Source organism: Venturia canescens, chromosome 1, assembly GCF_019457755.1.
Source record: "Venturia canescens isolate UGA chromosome 1, ASM1945775v1, whole genome shotgun sequence".
Taxonomy (NCBI): Eukaryota; Metazoa; Arthropoda; class Insecta; order Hymenoptera; family Ichneumonidae; genus Venturia; species Venturia canescens.
In genome coordinates, this window is record NC_057421.1 from 5238944 (window position 1) to 5258242 (window position 19299).

The following is a 19299-nucleotide window of genomic DNA, read 5'->3' on the forward strand; positions in this document are numbered from 1 at the left end:
TTTTTCATAAAAACCCAAAATAGAAGTAATGACAATGGTAGGAATGGAAGGAAACAAAGTATGAAGGAATTTTTATTATTTCTTGAATTATTCATTCATTTTGAAATCCTTCGTATCATATCATTTTCAATGATTCATTCTTTTTTCTTATTTTTTGGTGCTACAAGGTTGACGTGTGATGAATTATAAAAAACAATTTATCTACTCCTCGTTCACATAATTGTTTTTGTTTATTTTTCAGTCTGTAGAAACGATGCTTAAACGCTTCGATCTCATAAAATATGCTCATCAGAGGGTGAGCAGCTTGAGTGGGGGAAACAAGCGAAAATTATGCGCTGCTATTAGCGTCATGTCCCCAGTTTCCGTTGTTCTCATGGACGAGCCAACGAGGTATTTCTTTTTCCCACAATTTTCGATCTTTCGTAAATTTATTTATTCGTTAACTTGGAATAATTGAGAAAATGGATAATAAAAAAGTTGAATTTCTTTATTTTTAATGCTACCACAGCGGGATGGATCCGGCATCGAAAGAACTGGTGGCAAATGCCGTTCGGTTAGTGACCAGAAGTCGAGGCTGCGTCATCATGACTTCGCACAGCGTCACCGAGTGCGAAAACCTTTGCAATCGCGTCGGAATTCTCGCGAGAGCTGGACTACGTTGCATCGGTTCGGTTCAGCACCTCAAACACAAGTATGTCATCATTTATTGTTTTTGTAATCGAATGAGCGGAAAAAAATAATTTTTTCATTTGTTTCCAGTTTATTTTCATTATTGAAAGAGATATTACGAAGCAAAGTTGAAGGTTTGACTATCAAAGAAGAAAAAAGTTTTGTTTATTGTGATCCAATGAGTTGAGTCGAGCTCACATTGTGCTCAATTTTTAAAAATTATTTTCAAATTTTCTTCATACAGTCAGAATACGACAATAGTGTTTAGCAAAGTTTCTACCAATTTCAAAACGAAAATGCAATCAAAATGTAACCTGTGATAGAGGGAAAAAAAGAAAAAAGAACGCAAACCGGAATCATGATATCGTGAAGTTTTTGATTCCATATTTATCCAAAGCCCAGTTATCTGAGAGTGGATGTACCTCGAGACTTTGTGCATCTTCCACGAGGCAATTAAAATTCACGAGATGGAATTAAGGAGGGTGGATCGCGACGACACAATGTTGCCATGCTAAACCATACGTTAAAAATTTCAAAATGATAAGAATTTAATAAAATTTGGTAAATGTATTCTTCAAAAGGATATAAAAAAATATAAATTTTTCAAGTTTTTCTACCACATAGCTCTCGAGTAATTGAACACTAAAGTTCACGTGTATAAGCATAGAGTTTCTACATATATACAGTTATACATATCGTGCATAAGAACTTCGATTCAACGCTCAATTATTCGATGACCATGTGGTAAAAAATTAAAAAAAAATAGTATTCGTATGCTTGATGCCAAAGAATGTTATCACCAAATTTTATCAATTTCTGATAATATTGATTTCCTGATCCACCCTCTTTAATCCGTGCTACGTTCACGCGCACTTTTTTGATCTCATAATTACTACGTTCGTCGTAACTATTAATCGACCATTAATATTCCAGTGGAAAAATAACTTTGCTTCCCTGTACGTTGAGTGTCGTCGAGAAAACCGTAATATAAAAAATGGTGTTCCAGGGCAGCAATTTATCGTCGATGTTTCCTACGTTTTTAAATCCGTTTTGAAAACCGAAATATCACCCTCAAGTAGGCTATTTTTCTGGCCTCTTAAACTCTTCTGTCCCATCTCAAGCGTTTCATGCTTCGATTAAAAAAAAAAGGCATTTTTCTGGATTTTTGTTCTGAGACAACGCGAATCCTGATACGAGTGATTCATGGAGCAAAAAGTATCCCGCTGTTTCTTTTTTCTTTTTTTCTTTTTTTTTAGAGAAAATCGTATTATCGTTTTTTTAGGGGTTGTCGGATAAAATTCTCAGTAAAGAATCCTTTTACACACTTTTCGGAAGAGGCTCGAGATCCGCTCGGTATTCCCTGTTCAAAATTCATTCCCATCGTAGTTTAACCACTTTTGGCGATGAAATGGTTTCGCTCAACTTTTCAGGCTCCCGGAAATAAATTCCTCGTGGGATATAAAACCTCTCGATCGCTGATAGAGCTGCTCGTACGTGTTCGGAAGATCAACCGAACATCGTAAAAACAAAATCCACCGTCGGGCCAAATGGAATGAAAGAAGATATAAGAACAGTAGTACGGAATTATTTTGGTCAGGCGGTATCGATAGCTTACGATAAAATATCGTAAATAACACATTTCGAATAACAATTTGGGAAAAAGCTTTGAAACATGCCTTAAGAAAAGTTTTGAATACCGTTTCTCAAGTGACAGCAATATCAGAGTCGTGGAAAATGATTATTTACATCATCATCGAAACTTTATTTCATGCAATTCACTCCAAAGCTCATTGGTGTCCGGCCTGAACAACCTCGCTCAAAATAACCAGGTAAAATAACCATGAAAAAATAACCGATGAACAATATAATCTATGGACAGAATAACTACGACAATAATAATCATCATTTGAAATGACCTTTAAGTTTGTAATCAATGGAACATGGAGAATAATTGGAATATTCATTTGAAACGTTGTTTGCGGATAAATATGGAAACCCTGTGCGGGATTTTCATTACTAGATTCGAAATGCTTCATTATAAATTTATTGTTTATTGTTTTTAACGTGTTTAACATCTCGAGATGTCTGCAATTTTTCTTCCCTCGCATCGGTACGTTCGTATCTGTGTGTGTGTGTGTGTTTTTGTTTGTTTAGGTTTGTGGGTGTGTCTGTTTTTGTTTGTTTTGGGATGTTAGGTTATTTTGAGCGAGGTTACTTAAGATGGGAACCAAGCTCATCATTCAATGAAAATATCGGCCATTGCATTACTTGCATCCGGTAAAAATGAGAAAATTCCATTTACTTTATGAGTCAATACCTCTGCGATGAAACTTGAAATTTGATAAATTATCGTCATTCGTCCATGAAGCAGCGGAGAACATTTACCCAGTTGATTGTTCGACCAAGTCGTAAAAAGTTTTTCCCGAGACAGGCGAAAGATACGGAGGAGATTATACGTAAAATACCGAGGGAAGATACGTGCGAATTTGCTTTCGTTATTTGCAACGATGGGGCAAAAGAAAAGGGTGGAAAGGAAAGGGAAAGGGAAAGGGATGGAAAAGAGGAAAGCTCGGAGGCCAATGAAGAGAAAGGTGGCGAGAATAAGCCAAAACAGAGAGACCACTTATACACCTGCTATTTAGTATAATTGTGATACATTACACGTTCCTACCCCACGAAATATAACACCCTCCACATTTCTCGCTTTCTCATCTTCCCCATTGCAAAACAGGCGTGCCTGCGCCGCCGAGACACACGAGCAGCTGAAATAACATACGACACCATTAATACTTGAGTTCCTCTCACGTGCTTTATATCTATGATCATAAAAGAGCGAGATATGCTTTTTACAAAGGGTGTCGGAAAAGTCACCCTTCGAAATCTCAGGGCTTATAAGTTGATGAAAATCCGGAGAGAAAATTCTCTCTCTTTGTCAGACGTACCACGATGGGATGTGAATCGATTAAGGCATTTCTCTCACGAATTAAAACGATTTACTGAACTGATTTCTATTCGAATTCGAGTGAAAGTGCTTGAGAATGAACTGGAAAAATTTAAAGCCACTTTCCAAACACTTACCAGATCGTTACAAGTTCAAAAATGTTGTTCAAACTACGTGGGAAACCCAGAAAGACTTCGTGATCACGATCCTTTTTATATGTTCAATAGTTTATGGATTCAATGTCCTATTGAAATTGTCCGAGGCACGAATGATATTGTAAAGAATCTGAGAAGATTACAAAAGTTCGGGGTAACCCAGGGTTCGATAAGTTCATGCTTCACCGCGCCATTTTGGACACTCGGTACATCGGCGTATGAGGTGCAGCCGAACTTTCAAAGCAAAATAGACTGAGAATTAGAAAAGCGAGATAATTTTGTGGCTAGGGCGGTAGAAAATGAATTCGCCCAAGTGGGAATTTCGGCTCAGGGAAACTGCAGGAAGCGTCTTATCAACGAATCTTTTTCCGGTTGTTTGATTCCAGATTTGGAGAAGGATATGTGGCGTTCCTGCGATTTGGGCTGCCGATATCTCCGAAGGATCTCAAAGAAGCGATCGCCAGGCATCTTCCAACGGGCCTGATCTCATCGAGACAAGCAATGGCGGCACGACTCCTGATACCGCGGTCAAATGAGGTGACCTTGAGCTCAACCTTCTTACGGGTTAAGCAGTTAGCTGAGGAGCTCAAAGCGACGGATTATACTTTGACACAGAGCTCCTTGGATCAGGTGAGTTGAGACTTTTCGTATTATTCACTTTGCCACGGACTATCCGGTTCCGAAACGTTCTTCAGTGACAAGATCGTCTCCTAAAGAGCAGCGTCGTCAGTCTCGAAAAGCTACAAAACTGCGAAAAGAGGTAGAAAGCTCCGAACTTCGATCAGCCCTGCAAGAAATGTTTTCCAGACGGCTCTAAATCAGGGTGGGGAGAAAATGTTAGAATTACTAAAATTTCGAACAGCTAAAATCTCGAGTTTATAAACTTCGAATGATCATATGGAGACAGATGAAGTCGACTAGAGCTTTGAATGTCGAAAATATATAAAGTAGAAGCTTCAAGGTTCGAAGCACGTTTACATCGAAAATAGAATGTAACATAGAATGACGACTAAAATAACGTTTTTTTTTAAATTCGACTATCATTCTTTCGATTAATAAATTACTACAATCAGCAATAGTGGGAATATTCACAATTTCGAAAATATAATAAAGAAAGACTAAATATTACTGAGATTGAAGTACTGAAATGAAAATAAAGAAACGTGTCTCACTCACTCACTTACTCAGACTGGTGATCTCCGATGTCAAACATCGCCATTTTGACTTTCGCCTTTTCATCCCTATTCTGCGTATCTAAGTTTTAGAGGCTCGTAAAATTCACTTTAGATTTTTTGCTATTCTATATTTTGGTCTGTGTATAAAATAACTACTCTCCATTCAAAAATATGAGTTTTCGACATTCGTATGCGCTCTTTAAATTGCATTCGAAATGAAAACTATCGAAATGTATATTTTCTAGTAAATACGAATTCAAAGAAGAAATATTCGATTGAGCACGTAATGACTCACAAGAATTTCGAATACCTGATTTTTCTCCAATCTGATACTACAACTTTGAAAATTTCGAAATATCGACCGTTCTACAATTTGGTTATTTGACACGTTGAACCCTACCCCTAAATCGTTCGAGAAATGAGCCAGCTCCATCTTCGATTCGCCTCGTAGCACGAAATGCTCGGAGCTTTCTTTACTCCTCTCGAAACAAGATAAATAATGGCATCTTTTGCCATATTTTGCAAGTCCTCGACCAAGGCCGCATCACTGCGTGTATTTTCAGAGGCCTTAAAACATCTGATCGTGGAGTCCATACGTCACGTTTCGAAAGGCTTATTCATCTGATGATTGAGGTATAGAAGCTTAACGGCGTTGAAGGTTGGTGTGTACGTGTCCATGTGTGATAGAGGGTACCTAGAATGGAGCTTTCCCTCTTCGGCTGGTTGCTCCTATCCCATGGGCAAGGGCTGCTCGGATATATAACTGCCATTTCTAAGGTCGTGTCTCGTGCAGATGATGTACTACAGCGGCACATAGCGAGGATATTGGGGACTTTAGGGGTGGGAGCAGAGTGCATTGGGTTTGTGCTCGAATCTGGAGGAGAAAAGCTTTGGGTTTCCGTTGTCTTGTTCTTTCCTTTCGGTGAGCATTTTCCAAGCGGTCGCAAGAGCTCAAGCTCTTCGGAGCAGTTAGAGCGTTGAATCTTGAAGAGAAAAGTCCTCAGCGGTTTCTCTCTCCGATGCACCGTTCAAGAGTTATTTGCGTAGATAGAAAGGCACCAATCAGCCGTGCGCAAGAGGGCGTGGCCTTTTCCCCCACTCCGTGTCTTCTTCCCGACGCATGGGATTGGTCGGCCACTGTTTCAATCGATATCTCACGAATGGTGAGTCCTAGAAAAAAATGATAAAGGACTTTTCTTTTGAGAATTGCACGACCCAAACACCCAGCGAGTCGTAAGTATGAATTTTTAGACCCTTTGTATAATATCCTCTGAGATATTAACGGATGCGTCTCCATCCTCGCTGAGACCACGGAGATCTCACACAGCTCGGTTTACACCGGAGTGGGATGAAATACACACTGGAGGATCAACGTCCTGGCCAACAGAAACCACGTCATCGACATCCTCCCCTTCCCCCTGGCTCGTCCCGCCCGACTAAATCCATGAGTGCGCAAACAGCTGCACCACGGTGAAACTGACCCCAAGACGAAACTTCACCTCCGGAGCTCCGAGATTCCGTGGTCAATTTTACCGTGCACATCCCTCCATATCAACGTCCTTCTGAGCACACTCGAGCCTTCAAGGTGTCCGATGGACTCGTGACGCTCTCGGTTGCTACATAACTACATAGCCTCCGGTTTATCGCACGTATTAGTTGCTCTCGTATGCACTTCTCTCTAACTCCCTTAAATGCCATCCCTTTCATCCCCTCAGCACTCTCCTTTGATCCTTCCCTTGAATCTTGTGTTTACTCTTCGTCAAGTAGCGCCACCTGCTCTCCGAAAAGCTCTTCCCTGCACCAATGCTCAGCCATTTCTCACTCTCGAGCTTAAATGGTCCATTTTTTTTTCTCTTAATTATTGCACAGGCGGATGGAGAAGGGGGAATTTATCACCGAAATGAAACTGATAAACGAGATGCTGGAATTGCTCTTCGTTTTCTTTCACAGTATCTTCGATCTTTTATTATTGTCTCGGGTTAGATCGTTCATAATTACCCGGAATTCATGGCTGCCCTAAAAATTAATCTCTAATCTAATTAAAGTAATAAATTATGTTCTCGTGGGTGCGGCCCCTCCCATTTTAGCAATACTCTCTCCCGATCTCATCATCTTCGAGAATATTGTTCATTATTTTTTCTAAAAACGACCTTCGATCGTTTACTGACTCGTATTCGTCGTACGTCGATTTTGCGATTCCGGCTAAATGGAACCGATCATGCGGGTCATTTGTCACCACCACCCTGGGGGAAAGGGAAAAATACTTTTTTCGCTCGGTTATTTGTCTTGAAGAGTGACCTGATATGTAATCACGGAAGGATAACGATTCCTCACCTATTTTTCGCCCTCAGATAAACAATGATAAACCTTTCCCTAAAAATGTTCGCTTTACTCCAACTTCCCTTCACTCTGCCTTACATTTTTTCTTCCATTCACCGACCGAAAATAATACGTTTATAAAAACAAATAATACCTTTTACTTTCCAATTGAAGTCTGAATAATGTTTATTATATTCAATAATTAAAATCTCAGGAATATTTTTCTTAACGATAATAAATAATGTCGAATGCATATAAAACATCGATCGAACCTCTTCAATTGGTCCAGCCAGAGAATAAAGAGAAAAACGTGCCCACGCGAAGATCGATCGATCGTCGAGTGTGCTCAGGGAGAGAAAAAGGAAGGGGGAGAAGTAATATTGCTCACGTCCTTCTCCCGACGGGTTATATGCTGAGCGATTCCACTATATACGTGTATATACTCGCGTGTACCTACATATAAAACAACGGGGAAGCTGGGGCGAGACAGAAGAGGCGCACGAACTCTTATCGCAATTACCTCGTCGCTCTCGGCACTTTACTTCGTCTTTACTCTTGGCTCCCTCACCCTCTCGATTACCCCGCTGACGTTCCTTTTTTTCGTGACTGCACACACCCACGCAGCTTAACCGGACCAAATCGATCTGATGCTAGTCAGGCCAGACGGAGTGAGAGCTCATACACGTGACGCAAATTTCCTCTTTTTCCATTTTTCTTCCCTGCTCAATTCACTTTCTTTTCTTTTTCGTTGCACATGCGCTTGACATTCGAGTTTTCGAGTCTTTGTTTTTTTTTTTGGGTGCTGCTTCTCTCTTTTTTTCTCCATCTTTCTTTTTATTTTTCTTTCAATCTTCCTCTCTTTCTGATATTTTTTTCGTCGCTTTTCGTGCGTTTCAACTTTTTCTTATTTTTGTCAGCACTCTCTTGTAACGTAACTCGTCAGAGTTTTTATCGCTTTCACATTTTTCTAAATTTATTATTTATTTATATCTCTCACGTGTTTTCCCTTTTACGATCCTTCGCTCAGTATTTTTTTCACCTGTTTCGTCGTTTTTTATCGCATTCCCCCACTCGGCTCTCTGTTTCCCGGTGACTTTCAGCCTCTCTCATCCCCATTCGCAAAAACATACATAAAATTTTTCTCCTCTATACGCGCTGGCCGGTCGTTAAGAAACTTCTGAGATTTTTATGGCTCCTCTTTATCTCAACATTCCTCGCACTTTCGCCCTCTACTGCTCCGCGAGGGTGCTAAAGAAGGGGAAGAAAAACCACATACAACGAGGCCCGTCTCACGTGCACGAGCTTCCCACGTCTCGTTGCTGGCCAAGAACAAGAAAATTTGTGTATCAAGTTTTTTTTCTTCATTTTGCTCCCCCCCTCCCGCCCTCTCCCTCCTCGTGCTCGCCGTCTTTTTTTTCTGTTTCCTAATTTATTACTCGCACCATATAATTGCTCGATGTTTATCAAAAGTGCTGCGAACCGAGTTCTTCTCAACTTTACCCAATTTTTCTCCCAAGTTATTTGTGCGCCGTGGAAGAAACTCGGCTCCCACGTGCTTCACGATTTATTGAACACTTTGCTCCCACCCTTTTTCAATTTACATTTTTTTGACTTTTAAGTTCGTGAGTTATTTAACATTGTTTCAAGAATAAAGTCGAAACTTCCCTCGCCTTTTTTATCCGAGCTCGTTAACGATCGTTTCATTACAGCGATCAACACGATTTCTTGCTTTTTCTTAGTGGCTTGGCCTCAATAATGATTCTGCCTAAAAAAGTTCTCGGGATTGGGAATCCTGTTTCCGTGATTCGCGAATATTAGGCCTCGTTACGTGGACTCTTATAACGACAGTGAAAATCGATCACGTCTTGCTACGACTCGGCAGACGATCATGAGAAAGTGGCATTGCCAGTGGGGCGTTTTCGTAAACGCAAATTCTGATTTTAACGATGTACAATATTGTTACTTCATTTTTACTGCTACTTGGGGGAAGCGAATGGGTACTTGAAGTCTTGAAAAATGACAGAAATTCGATAATTCAGTCACGAAAACATGAAACAGTAGGATTTCAGAAATATTTTCATCTCAGAAATGTAAACAAATAGTTTGTTTATTATTTTTTTTTATTTGTTTGTTGCTGTTTTTTAAATTCACCAATAAAAAGATCTGTCAATGGATTTTTGGATGTTCGAGCATAGTAAAGAGAAAATTGTCGAAGACAATGTGACATTTTTTAAATATAAATCAGATGAAAATGATGGAAAGATCATGAATGGAAAATCAGACGATTCAAAAAGTCTAAGTTTTTCTATAGATGAGCATTATTAAAAGACAACCAACAATTATTCAATTTTATTTATTTTTTGTTGAATTAATTAAATTGAATTATTTAATTATTCAATATTCTAAATGAATAATTAATTTAATAAATTATTGAAGATTAATTAAATGAAACTAAAACAAATTAATAATTAAAAATGTACTAAATTTATTAAATAATACATTGCATTATTTAAAAGGCGTAAAACGACGTTCGGACTATTATTATGGGTGTGAGAAGTCGAATAGAAATCAAGAAAAATGACTGAAACATATTTATTTTTCCAAACAGGTGCTCGTCAATTTTTCGGAAGAAATGGAAGACGAAACGCTCGATTCCCGATACGGACAGAGAAGTCGAGTCATTCCGAATGTCTACACGAACGTCCAGGACGCGATACACATGGAAACGTTTTGATAAAATTGGTCAAAGCATTTATCACCGCTTCTGAGAAAAGTGGCGACAAAAGAATGTCTCCAAAATAATTGATCGCGGTGAAACGCACAACTCCGGTCTCTCTGGCCTGCGGGTAATCGCCCATTGAAAATGAAATGAAGCTATTTAATGAAAAGGCGATTAATACGAATGTGTAAATGACAATGACGTGAGTACGTACGAACGCTTCTTGAATTTTAAACGATAGGAACCACTGAAACTTCCTCGCAACTGTGACGTCATTCTATTAATACAAGAAATTTCATTTGTGTGTCAAATTTTGTAAGATTTACTTTAATTTTAGACTCTTAAGAATAATCTGCGTGTCAATCGGTGTTTTATTAGATAACTGTGCAATTTTAATTCTTTGTAAATTACTGGAACATTTTACGAACTCTGCGAGGAAATAATTTTTATTCCAAACGCATGATAATAAAAGTTCGTCAACAAAATATCCCCTCGTTCCTCATTTCTGCTGTTGCTTCCATTGAGCTGCTATTATTGATAGATTAAAAGTAACGTCGATTTCATGGTTCATTCATTCGTATCGTTGCAACCTCTCCCAAATTGAAATTTCACGATGCAACGCAATTCTCGAGCAGAAAAAAAGAAACGCAGCTACAGTTTTCTTCTCCTATTAAAAACGAAGGCGAGGAAATGTATTTCTACAGTAAAGAAAGATCCAATGTGAAATAAACAGAAAGAAAATTCCTTCCACATTCACATTCGTCATTTCTGGGCACGTGAGTTATTCGCACGAACACAAAAATATGGATTTCCCAACGCAAAGCATGAACATACATCATCGTTTCGTGAAAATTTATGATTATTAACTGCCCCAGGAAACAGTTTGAAATCGTTTGAGTTCCATGTTATTGTGATACTTGGCCTTATGGCAGCGGGCGAAAAAATGTGATTTTCTTGATTTTTTCCCGACAAGAAAATAAATGTTTATTGAAAGACTGTGAACGATGTTCATTGGTACATATTTTCATGTACCTGTACAATTTTTTTCATCAAAAAATTTCTTAAAATGGCGCTACTCCCTGGCACCTTTTTTCAGCATCAACTGCGGTGGACATGATAACTAAAAAAACATTAATACGATCCATATCGAACTTATACCACTCATTTATAATAACAGTTTGGACCTGGACGAAGGATTTAAAAAAATTTTGATTAAAAAAAAGGCGACAGTATTAACAAAAAATTCATTTTTTGAGGTGCTAAATTTGCGGTTTTTGTTACGATTTTTTTTCCAACAAAATACGAAATCCTTCGTCCAGGCCTTCGTTATTATTATAATAAATAAGTGGTATGAATTTGGTGTGGATCGGATTAATAGGTTTTTTAGTAATCGTCTCCACCGCAAAGGTATTTTTAAAAAAAGATGATTCTGAGATAATCACGTTTGGAGATTCAAGTAATTTTATGAAACCTTTATGAAATTTCGTGAGAACATTCTTCAGACATTATTGTACTTGAATATCTAATAAACAAATGTTTGATTTTTCCGCCCATCACAAGTGTATATAAGCCCTTAAATACACGTTTTTACAATGTTAACTAGTGCATATGAAACAGAGAAATCATGTTGATCTGACAGGTCGTGATCGCGAAACGTGAGATCAATCGACGTGATCATTCGTGGTATTTTTTGAAAATCGTGTTCAAAACCCCGAAGAAGATATGAAGATTTTTGGCGTGAGTTTGAGCTTCGAGAAAATTAGCAAGATTTTTCCAACCAATGGAATGTGCCAACCGACTAATTTTATAGGTAAAAAAAAATTCGACACGATATTTCGAAAATCGAATATTAATAGACTCGATCGATTTTCCATATCAGATTAATAGATTTCCAGGCGTGACAGGCACGAAGCTTCTTTCGGAGTTTTGTCGTAAAAGGGAATCGATCACACTCGCAAATTGCAGCAACGTTATAAATTTTCGAGCTCAAAACGACTGTCGTCGAGATCGTTTGTCTTCGAAAAAAAATGTAGAATGTACTTTTTCGAAAGCCGATGTCCCCACTTCTTTCAATAAATTCATGTACGCACTGCGATTTTCGACGGTTTAAGTACCGTGCTAGAAGTCTACTCACTTGCTTTTTCGGGCATTTTCGATAAAGGCAGAGCATCGTCGTTCATGACTTACTTGAACTATTTAGCCGTCGCTCGACCATTCTCATAGATCGGTGCTGCTCGAAAATATCAAAAAGTTCCAAAAGTCTGGACACGGAACAAACGCGAAGAATTGATCGAATTGTGGTAGCACGGAAATCAGCATGCAGTAAGTTTTTCTGCCATCTCAATTTGTCGCCAGATATTTGAATATTTTCCAACTCGCATTTTGAACTTGCAAAGTGTTTTTTATTTTCTGGTAAAAGTAGCGAATCAAATTTTATCGCACAGCATGATCCAGATTGTCGAAATAACTGTTTCGAAAATTCAGATCGTGTACGATTAAAATGATTTGTGTTGTGTTAAAATACCTTAAATGTTTCTATGAGCACTTTTCCTTGGATGTGTCGAAGGCCCATCTTACAGTGCCAAGTCCAGTAGCAACGATGTCAATGAAGAATCTTTGTAAATTTTCATTAAAGAAATTTCATTCGACTTGTGAAAAGCAAGAAATCTAGAATTCCTGACTGTCAATAGTTTTTGCATTTCAATAGATTCCAAAGAAAATTTGCTCGAATGAGTTGAAAAAAATTTTTAAATTTGATCGTGGGTATTGCGCCAGTTCTTAAATTTTCGTCCAAAACCATCTACAGACTTGAAAATAATTGATGTTTTGAGCCCTCCTTAATTACCAATTCAGGAAGCCCCTGAGCTCGAGAAAGAGGAAATGCTGGAAACCATCAGCTCTGGCCTCTTGGTTGACTCTTGTGGAGGTATCCACACTCCTCCTGTGCAGTATTTCATCCCCCATAGCAGGGAGATCGACGCGAGATATTCCCAGTTCGAACGTTTCGGGTGTGTATGACTCCAAAATTTTGTTCCATCCAAAACCATTGATCGAACATATGAAATGTTGGGTACAATCGAGAGTGTTTGTGACGAGATGTAGACTTTTTCTAAAACCGTGGGAACATCCCTTGCCCAAAACTTTAGTGAAAAATTATTGATTCAATGCAAAAAAAAATGAAATTAAGGAGTTTCGGTACAGAAGTCTAAATATTAAGAAATTGATCAAATTTGGTGATAATGTTCTTCAACATCAAGTGTGAAAACACAAATTTTTTCAAAATTTTCTTCTACCTAGTTATCGAGTAATTACGCATTAAAGCAGATTTCTTATGCCCGGAATGTATACTTATATATATGGAAACGCTATGCTTATACACGTGAACTTTAGTGATCCAATTACTCGATAACTGTGTAGAAGAAAAATCTTAAAAAATTTGTATAGTCAAATTTGGCACTAAAGAATATGTTCACCAAATTTTATAAAATTCTAAACTTTTTGAAATTTTTTATGTTTTTAGCATGGTTTAGCATGGCAACATTGTATCGCCTGTACCGAAACTCCTTAAATCATCGATGGAGTGCTTGAGACACAGTGTCATTTTTTTTTGTTGAAATGTCATTGTATTGTCTGCTCTCGTAAAAAAAACTAAAAATCTTTACTATGCTTATAGTGCCAGTATCGAATGTTTTATGTAGTGCAAGAACGGATGGTTTCCATGTTGTGTAGAGGGAATGGAATTAGAGAGAAATATAAATGGTAAAGCACGAATTTTTCTTATTTCAGATAATTCGGATAGTTTGTGCTCAACTGAAGATTGTCTCCGTAGCGGTATGTCATATAAATTGTAGATTAAAAAGGGAAATTAATGTCCATTCATTTCGTATGAGAGTTAGGATAAAAAAGGAATGTTTAGATAATGAAATAGTTCTGAATCATTATTAAGTTTCATGGTTACCAATTGCGGTTTAAGGGGTCTACCTTAATTAGAATTTTCAGAAAATCGATTTTTTTTATCGCGTTTTTCGACAGTGCACATATTTAAAAGTATCATACTAAAATTTTATAAAGATCTGAGCAGTCCAAGGGTGCTTTTGAGCGACGTTTACTCGGCTGTCTGAGCGCGCTAATACGCATCGCCCAGTGCAAAGCGTTATTCTCAAAATCACATTTTCCGACGGCTCGTTGATAAAATCTCCGAAACTATTCAACCGATCCTTACCAAAATTTTACCACGTGTTCTTAATGACTATAGCTGCGGCTCATATCGTACGAAATTTGAAACTTTGAGTGCAACTATTTTTTTTTTTTTTTCAGAAAACGATGAAAAAAACGTGCTTTTTCGTATTTTTTGGAAAAATGGCTGCCATTTTTTCACTTTTAAAAAAATCAAAAATCGCATGACACGCGCTATAGCCATTTGCCTATTTTTATTTTTTATTTATATAATAACTATTTTTATTTTTTTTTCTCCGATCGTCCATTCCAGAGATTTTATCAACGGCGCACACCCTTTTTTTGTTGGACCTATCTTCTCTTCCATTTTTCTGTACGAAAAATGAGTAAAATAAAAACAAATTTTTTTTTGTGTATTTGAGGGGTGTATTTTTAAGGCTCTACACTTTTCTTATCCATAATTATAATTTATACCGGTCAAAAAAATTCGTGAAAATAGTATTTTGTTGGCCGTCTAATTAGGGTGGGCTCCTTAACGAAAATAACAATTATCGTAACTTTTGAGGGAAACCCTCGTTATAGGGATTTTCGAGAATCGTTGATGAAAATTCCAATTTTCAGCTTCCACGATCCTAGAAAATTTAGACCCGAGTGTCGAACCCTGCGACGATTTTTATCGATATGCGTGTGGTGGCTTCATCAACAAGACGATTTTACCTGAAAACCAGGAGAAGCTGAACAGTTTGTTAATTGGAGGACTGAAAGTGCGGGAACAGGTGAAATCAATGATCGAGGAAGACATCGAACCCGATGCACCAAGGCACTTCAAACTCATGAAGGATCTGTACAACATTTGCATGAATGAAAGTGAGTATTCACAAAATCCAATTATCCAGTTGCTCAGAGCTGACTTCAGGTACATGAAAAATATCTTTGTAGCCGCATTCAAGGCCGCAGGCTTCAAGCCTCTTCTCCAGCAACTGGAAAAATTCGGTGGATGGCCAGTCCTCCTTGGCGATGCCTGGAACGAGAATGAGTTCAATTGGGTGGAAACGATTTACAAACTTCGCAATTCTGGAAATCCTTTCTTCCAACTCATTGCTTCAGGAGTTGTACTCGATGTTAAGAATAACTCAAGATACGTCATTGCTGTAAGTGTCTGTTGCACGGGGACAAATGCACATGGTTCCAAACGACTCAAATGATGTCCCATCGTACTACACGTTTCTTGATATTTCTAGATAGACCAAGCGACCCTGGGAATTCCTCGAGACTTCCTATTGAATGGCACGGATGATCCCGAAGTGCAAAGGCATTACGAAAAAATGGTTAAGACAGCCGTGCAGCTCGGTGCTCAGAGGGCTCGTGCTGAGAAAGAAATGATGGAAGCGTTGGTTTTTGAAATGAAGTTAGCAAACGTATGGACTCTTTGTTGTCTGACCTTTTTACTTGCACTTCGATCATTTGATCAATTGTAGTTTCTCTGAAATAGGCTTGTCATACTATGAAATCAGAGTTTCTAGAAGTTCGAGCCTGTGTGTTTGAAAGATAAAGCAAAATCGCAGCAATCTCATTATTTAATCGCACAGATCACAGATCCAGAAGAGGTTCGTCGGAACATAACTCTGATCTACAATCCAATGTCGATCAGAGCGTTGTCAGAAGCATATCCAAGCGTAAGGTGGATCGAGTTTTTCAACAGAATGGTACCATCGCCAACTACTGTAGAAGAAGACGAAATCATTATCGTTAAGAGCCCGAAGTTCTTCACCGAATTGGAAAAACTATTGGCCGAAACGCCGAAACGGACTGTAGCGAACTATCTTCTGTGGGCACCGGTTTGGGGTTCCTTAGATTATTTGGGACTTCCTCCGAACACGCCAAATCCCGAGGTCTGCGCACGAGATGTCATCACAAAATTTCAAATTCTCACCTCTGCTATGTACGTGAGACGGTACTTTAGCAAGGAAGCCAAGCGAAATGCGATCGAAATGGTCGAGGACCTCATGAGGCAGGCCATCGATATGTTGGAAAAGGTACAATCTTAATCCTAACAATCCTAATAATAATATAATAATAATAGTAATAATAATAGTAATAATAATAATAACTAGAATTATAAATGCGGAAGTGTGTTTGTCCCTTCTTCACGCCCTAACTAAGCAAACAATGTACTTGATTTTTGGGATAGATTTAGTCGAAAGGACGAGGAGTAACATAGGCTACTTTTGGTAATGGAAAAAAATCAAATTCCTAACAGAGATTTGCCCAGGAATATTCGTATTTTTACGCGAAAAATTGTTCTTCATTCACGTTCTAACAAAACAACGAATCGACTTGATTTTTGGCATAGAGTTAGTCGACAGGACGGAGAGTGACATATAGGCTACTTTCAGTCCTGGTCGGTGTCTTATTCCTTCTCGCAAAGTTTTTCAAATTACCTTCTGAAGAGACTGACACGGTTTTATAACCTTAGTTGATGAGTTCCATACACTGAAAAAAAGGATTGGTAAATTCAACTCACCAAATGCGATCAACGAAAATGGGTTAAAATTCGTCAAATTTAGTTAAACTTGAACACGTAATAGTTGATCTAATAAAACCGATTCGGTTAATGTAACTTAATGTAAAATATGAATAACTTCATATTTTTTCAATCCAATCACATTTCGATTGTTACAATCATTTTATAAAATAATGTCAACTCTCATGCATATTGCAAAATGGCTTTAAGGAAGTTTTCTGCACACATCGGTGTATTTCAGAAACCTCCGAAAGCAGGTGGTTTGAATACAAGTTTTTATTTGGATTTTTCAACATTCTTACGTCCTTTTGTGTGATTCATAATTCATTTTTCTATTTCTGTAAAGAAACTCAAGAGTTGAAGTAAATTCTGTACGGAAATATGCACAGAGTCATTTTACTGGGACCTCGTAATATTTTTGTCTCGAAACGAATGAAAGGGTGGAAATAACTTTCGAATTGATTAGAATGACTGGATGGATAACACGACAAAAGCGAGAGCCCTGGAAAAAGCCAGGACGATGACCAGCTACGTGGGCTACCCTGACGAATTGTTGGACGACCACGAGCTTGAAAAGTATTACGAAAAATTGGATATTTCTGGAGACAGTTACCTCGATAGTATCTTGAAAATAGTTCATTTCGATGAGGACCTCTCATGGAGTAAATTGCATCAACCTGTGAACAGATCGGAATGGACGGGTCATGCCGATTCCGCTACCGTTGATGCATATGCTATGTACGACCAGAATAGCTTTGGTAAGAATAGCAATTTGTGGGTTTTTTATTGATAGATTTTTAGAGAATCGGAATCGATGAATTATTCGTTTGAAAAATTTTCTATTCTGCACAGTAATTCCTGCCGGTATACTACAAGGCTTTTTTTTCAACATCAACCGGCCAAATTACATGAACTATGGTGCCATTGGATATGCCATTGGCCATGAAATAACGCACAACTTTGACGACGTTGGCAGATATTTCGACAAAAATGGCAAGTTTGCTGATTGGTGGGTGCCTTCAACCGAAGTACGTTATCAACAACGCGCGCAATGTCTGCTCGATCAGTACGGAAATTACACCGTTCCGGAGATTGGCGTAAAAGTTCGTATTTTTGAGTTACACTTGAAAAATTTTTCGACTTGCTAAATAATTGTTAATTTATCCGAATTGACTTGGATAAAGGTTTCAAAGTTTGTCGAATGCTCTCAAAGACTGAATCAAATTGATGCCATTGTTTCCCATTGTTTTTCGGAGCAGTTAAACGCCCAGAGAACGCAGGGTGAAAATATTGGCGACAATGGGGGTATAAAAATTGCATATATGGCCTACAAAAGTTGGGTCGCCAGGAATAAACCGGAGGCTCGGTTGCCCCAAATTGATCGAACTCCGGAGCAAATGTTTTGGCTAAGCGCCGCCAGCGTCTGGTGCGCCAAATCGACGCTCGACTCTCTCCGGAATGAAGTAGCCACCGATCCACACAGTCCAGAAAGATTCCGGGTGCTTGGAGCGTTTTCGAACATGCCTGAATTCGCTGCTGATTACCATTGTCCGGTGGGGTCAAATATGAATCCTGAGAAAAAATGTTCGGTTTGGTGATCCAATTGTCAGACCTCGATCCCGTTGATTGTAAAAAATATTTATTAATAGAAAACTTGAAAAGCTTTCCATATTTTCGTGTTATTTTAAGTTAGTTTATGCACGAAACGATTTTCTTAGAAAGCCTTGAAATTTACACAGAGTTTAAATGGATAGTCGACTGACAATCATATCAAATTTTAAAGGGTTCATTTTATTGGTTATTGAGATAAACGTATTTAAATATGAAGAAAAATACACAGGGTTATAGGGAATATGCGTGAAAAATCGTTTATCCTTCCATATAACGAATGAACGCTTCTTACGAAATTTATGAAAAAGTACACAATAACAATGAAGTATATAACGAAGGTTTGGGAAAAAATTGTCTTACTAGTGATAAAGATATATTACCTTAAAGATTGAACGAAATTGGTCAAAAAAGCACTTGTAACCTTGCATTTGCTTATTTCGGCATTTTGTTTCTTCATGGCTCGGCCCATTCCTCTCATAGCCTTCTGTCTTTTTATTAACCCTAGAACGCATGACTGGGGTGTGAGCACACCCCACGCGAACTTCAAACTACGCTCCCGTCCTAACAAGCGACATTATCGACTGATTATCGACGGATTTTTTTATATATAAATTCAATTGAAATTAGTTTTATCGTACATCATTCTTTTCGTTATAAAAAAACGAAGAAAATGGTGTAGGATAAAGTCAGTTTAGCATCGTAGGACCGGATTTATAAGCAGAAAAAGAGTGGGGTGCGTTCAAACCCCGGTCATGAGGTTGAGGGTATGAAAAAAAGGCACATGAGGTGTATTTTTTTCTTGATCGATTTTTCGTTGTGTTCTTTTGCGCTCTCTAATGCAATTTTTTATATAAAAAACTATAGTATTTTCGCTAGGGACGAATGAAGTTTTGGGTTCAGCCAGTGATGGATCCCCGATTAATTAATGGCTTTTAATTTCTTTCGCCATGAGGTAAGTTGAAAAAATGTATTTACGATTTCGAATTAATAACTCTGACATTAATTTAAAG

At 38.1% G+C, this 19299-nt stretch overlaps 2 protein-coding genes across 3 annotated transcripts in view; both read left to right on the forward strand.

Annotated features, from left to right (window-relative positions):
- Positions 1 to 10463, forward strand: part of ldd (lipid droplet defective) — a 47026-nt gene extending 36563 nt beyond the window's left edge. For both annotated transcript variants that reach the window (XM_043434041.1, XM_043434042.1), the window contains 4 exons: positions 242 to 390; positions 509 to 691; positions 4152 to 4395; positions 9868 to 10463. In XM_043434041.1, the coding sequence (XP_043289976.1) occupies positions 242 to 390; positions 509 to 691; positions 4152 to 4395; positions 9868 to 9993 (702 nt within the window). In that variant the 3' untranslated portion in view covers positions 9994 to 10463. The remainder of the gene's footprint in view (positions 1 to 241; positions 391 to 508; positions 692 to 4151; positions 4396 to 9867) is intronic.
- Positions 10176 to 18349, forward strand: LOC122418896 (neprilysin-2-like). The gene is made up of 11 exons (XM_043432995.1): positions 10176 to 10180; positions 12140 to 12300; positions 12810 to 12986; positions 13765 to 13809; positions 14776 to 15021; positions 15094 to 15305; positions 15396 to 15572; positions 15744 to 16190; positions 17145 to 17436; positions 17531 to 17781; positions 17938 to 18349. Exons 1-11 carry the CDS (start codon positions 10176 to 10178, stop codon positions 18274 to 18276), a joined length of 2352 nt encoding a protein of 783 aa, XP_043288930.1. The 3' UTR covers positions 18277 to 18349.
- Positions 18350 to 19299: the final 950 nt, after the last annotated feature.

Coding starts and splice junctions, on each gene's coding strand:
- LOC122418896 (XM_043432995.1), top strand. Junction 12,987..13,764: donor TCCCAGTTCGAACGTTTCGG/GTGTGTATGACT, acceptor TTCTTATTTCAG/ATAATTCGGATAGTTTGTGC. Junction 17,437..17,530: donor GTACGACCAGAATAGCTTTG/GTAAGAATAGCA, acceptor TATTCTGCACAG/TAATTCCTGCCGGTATACTA.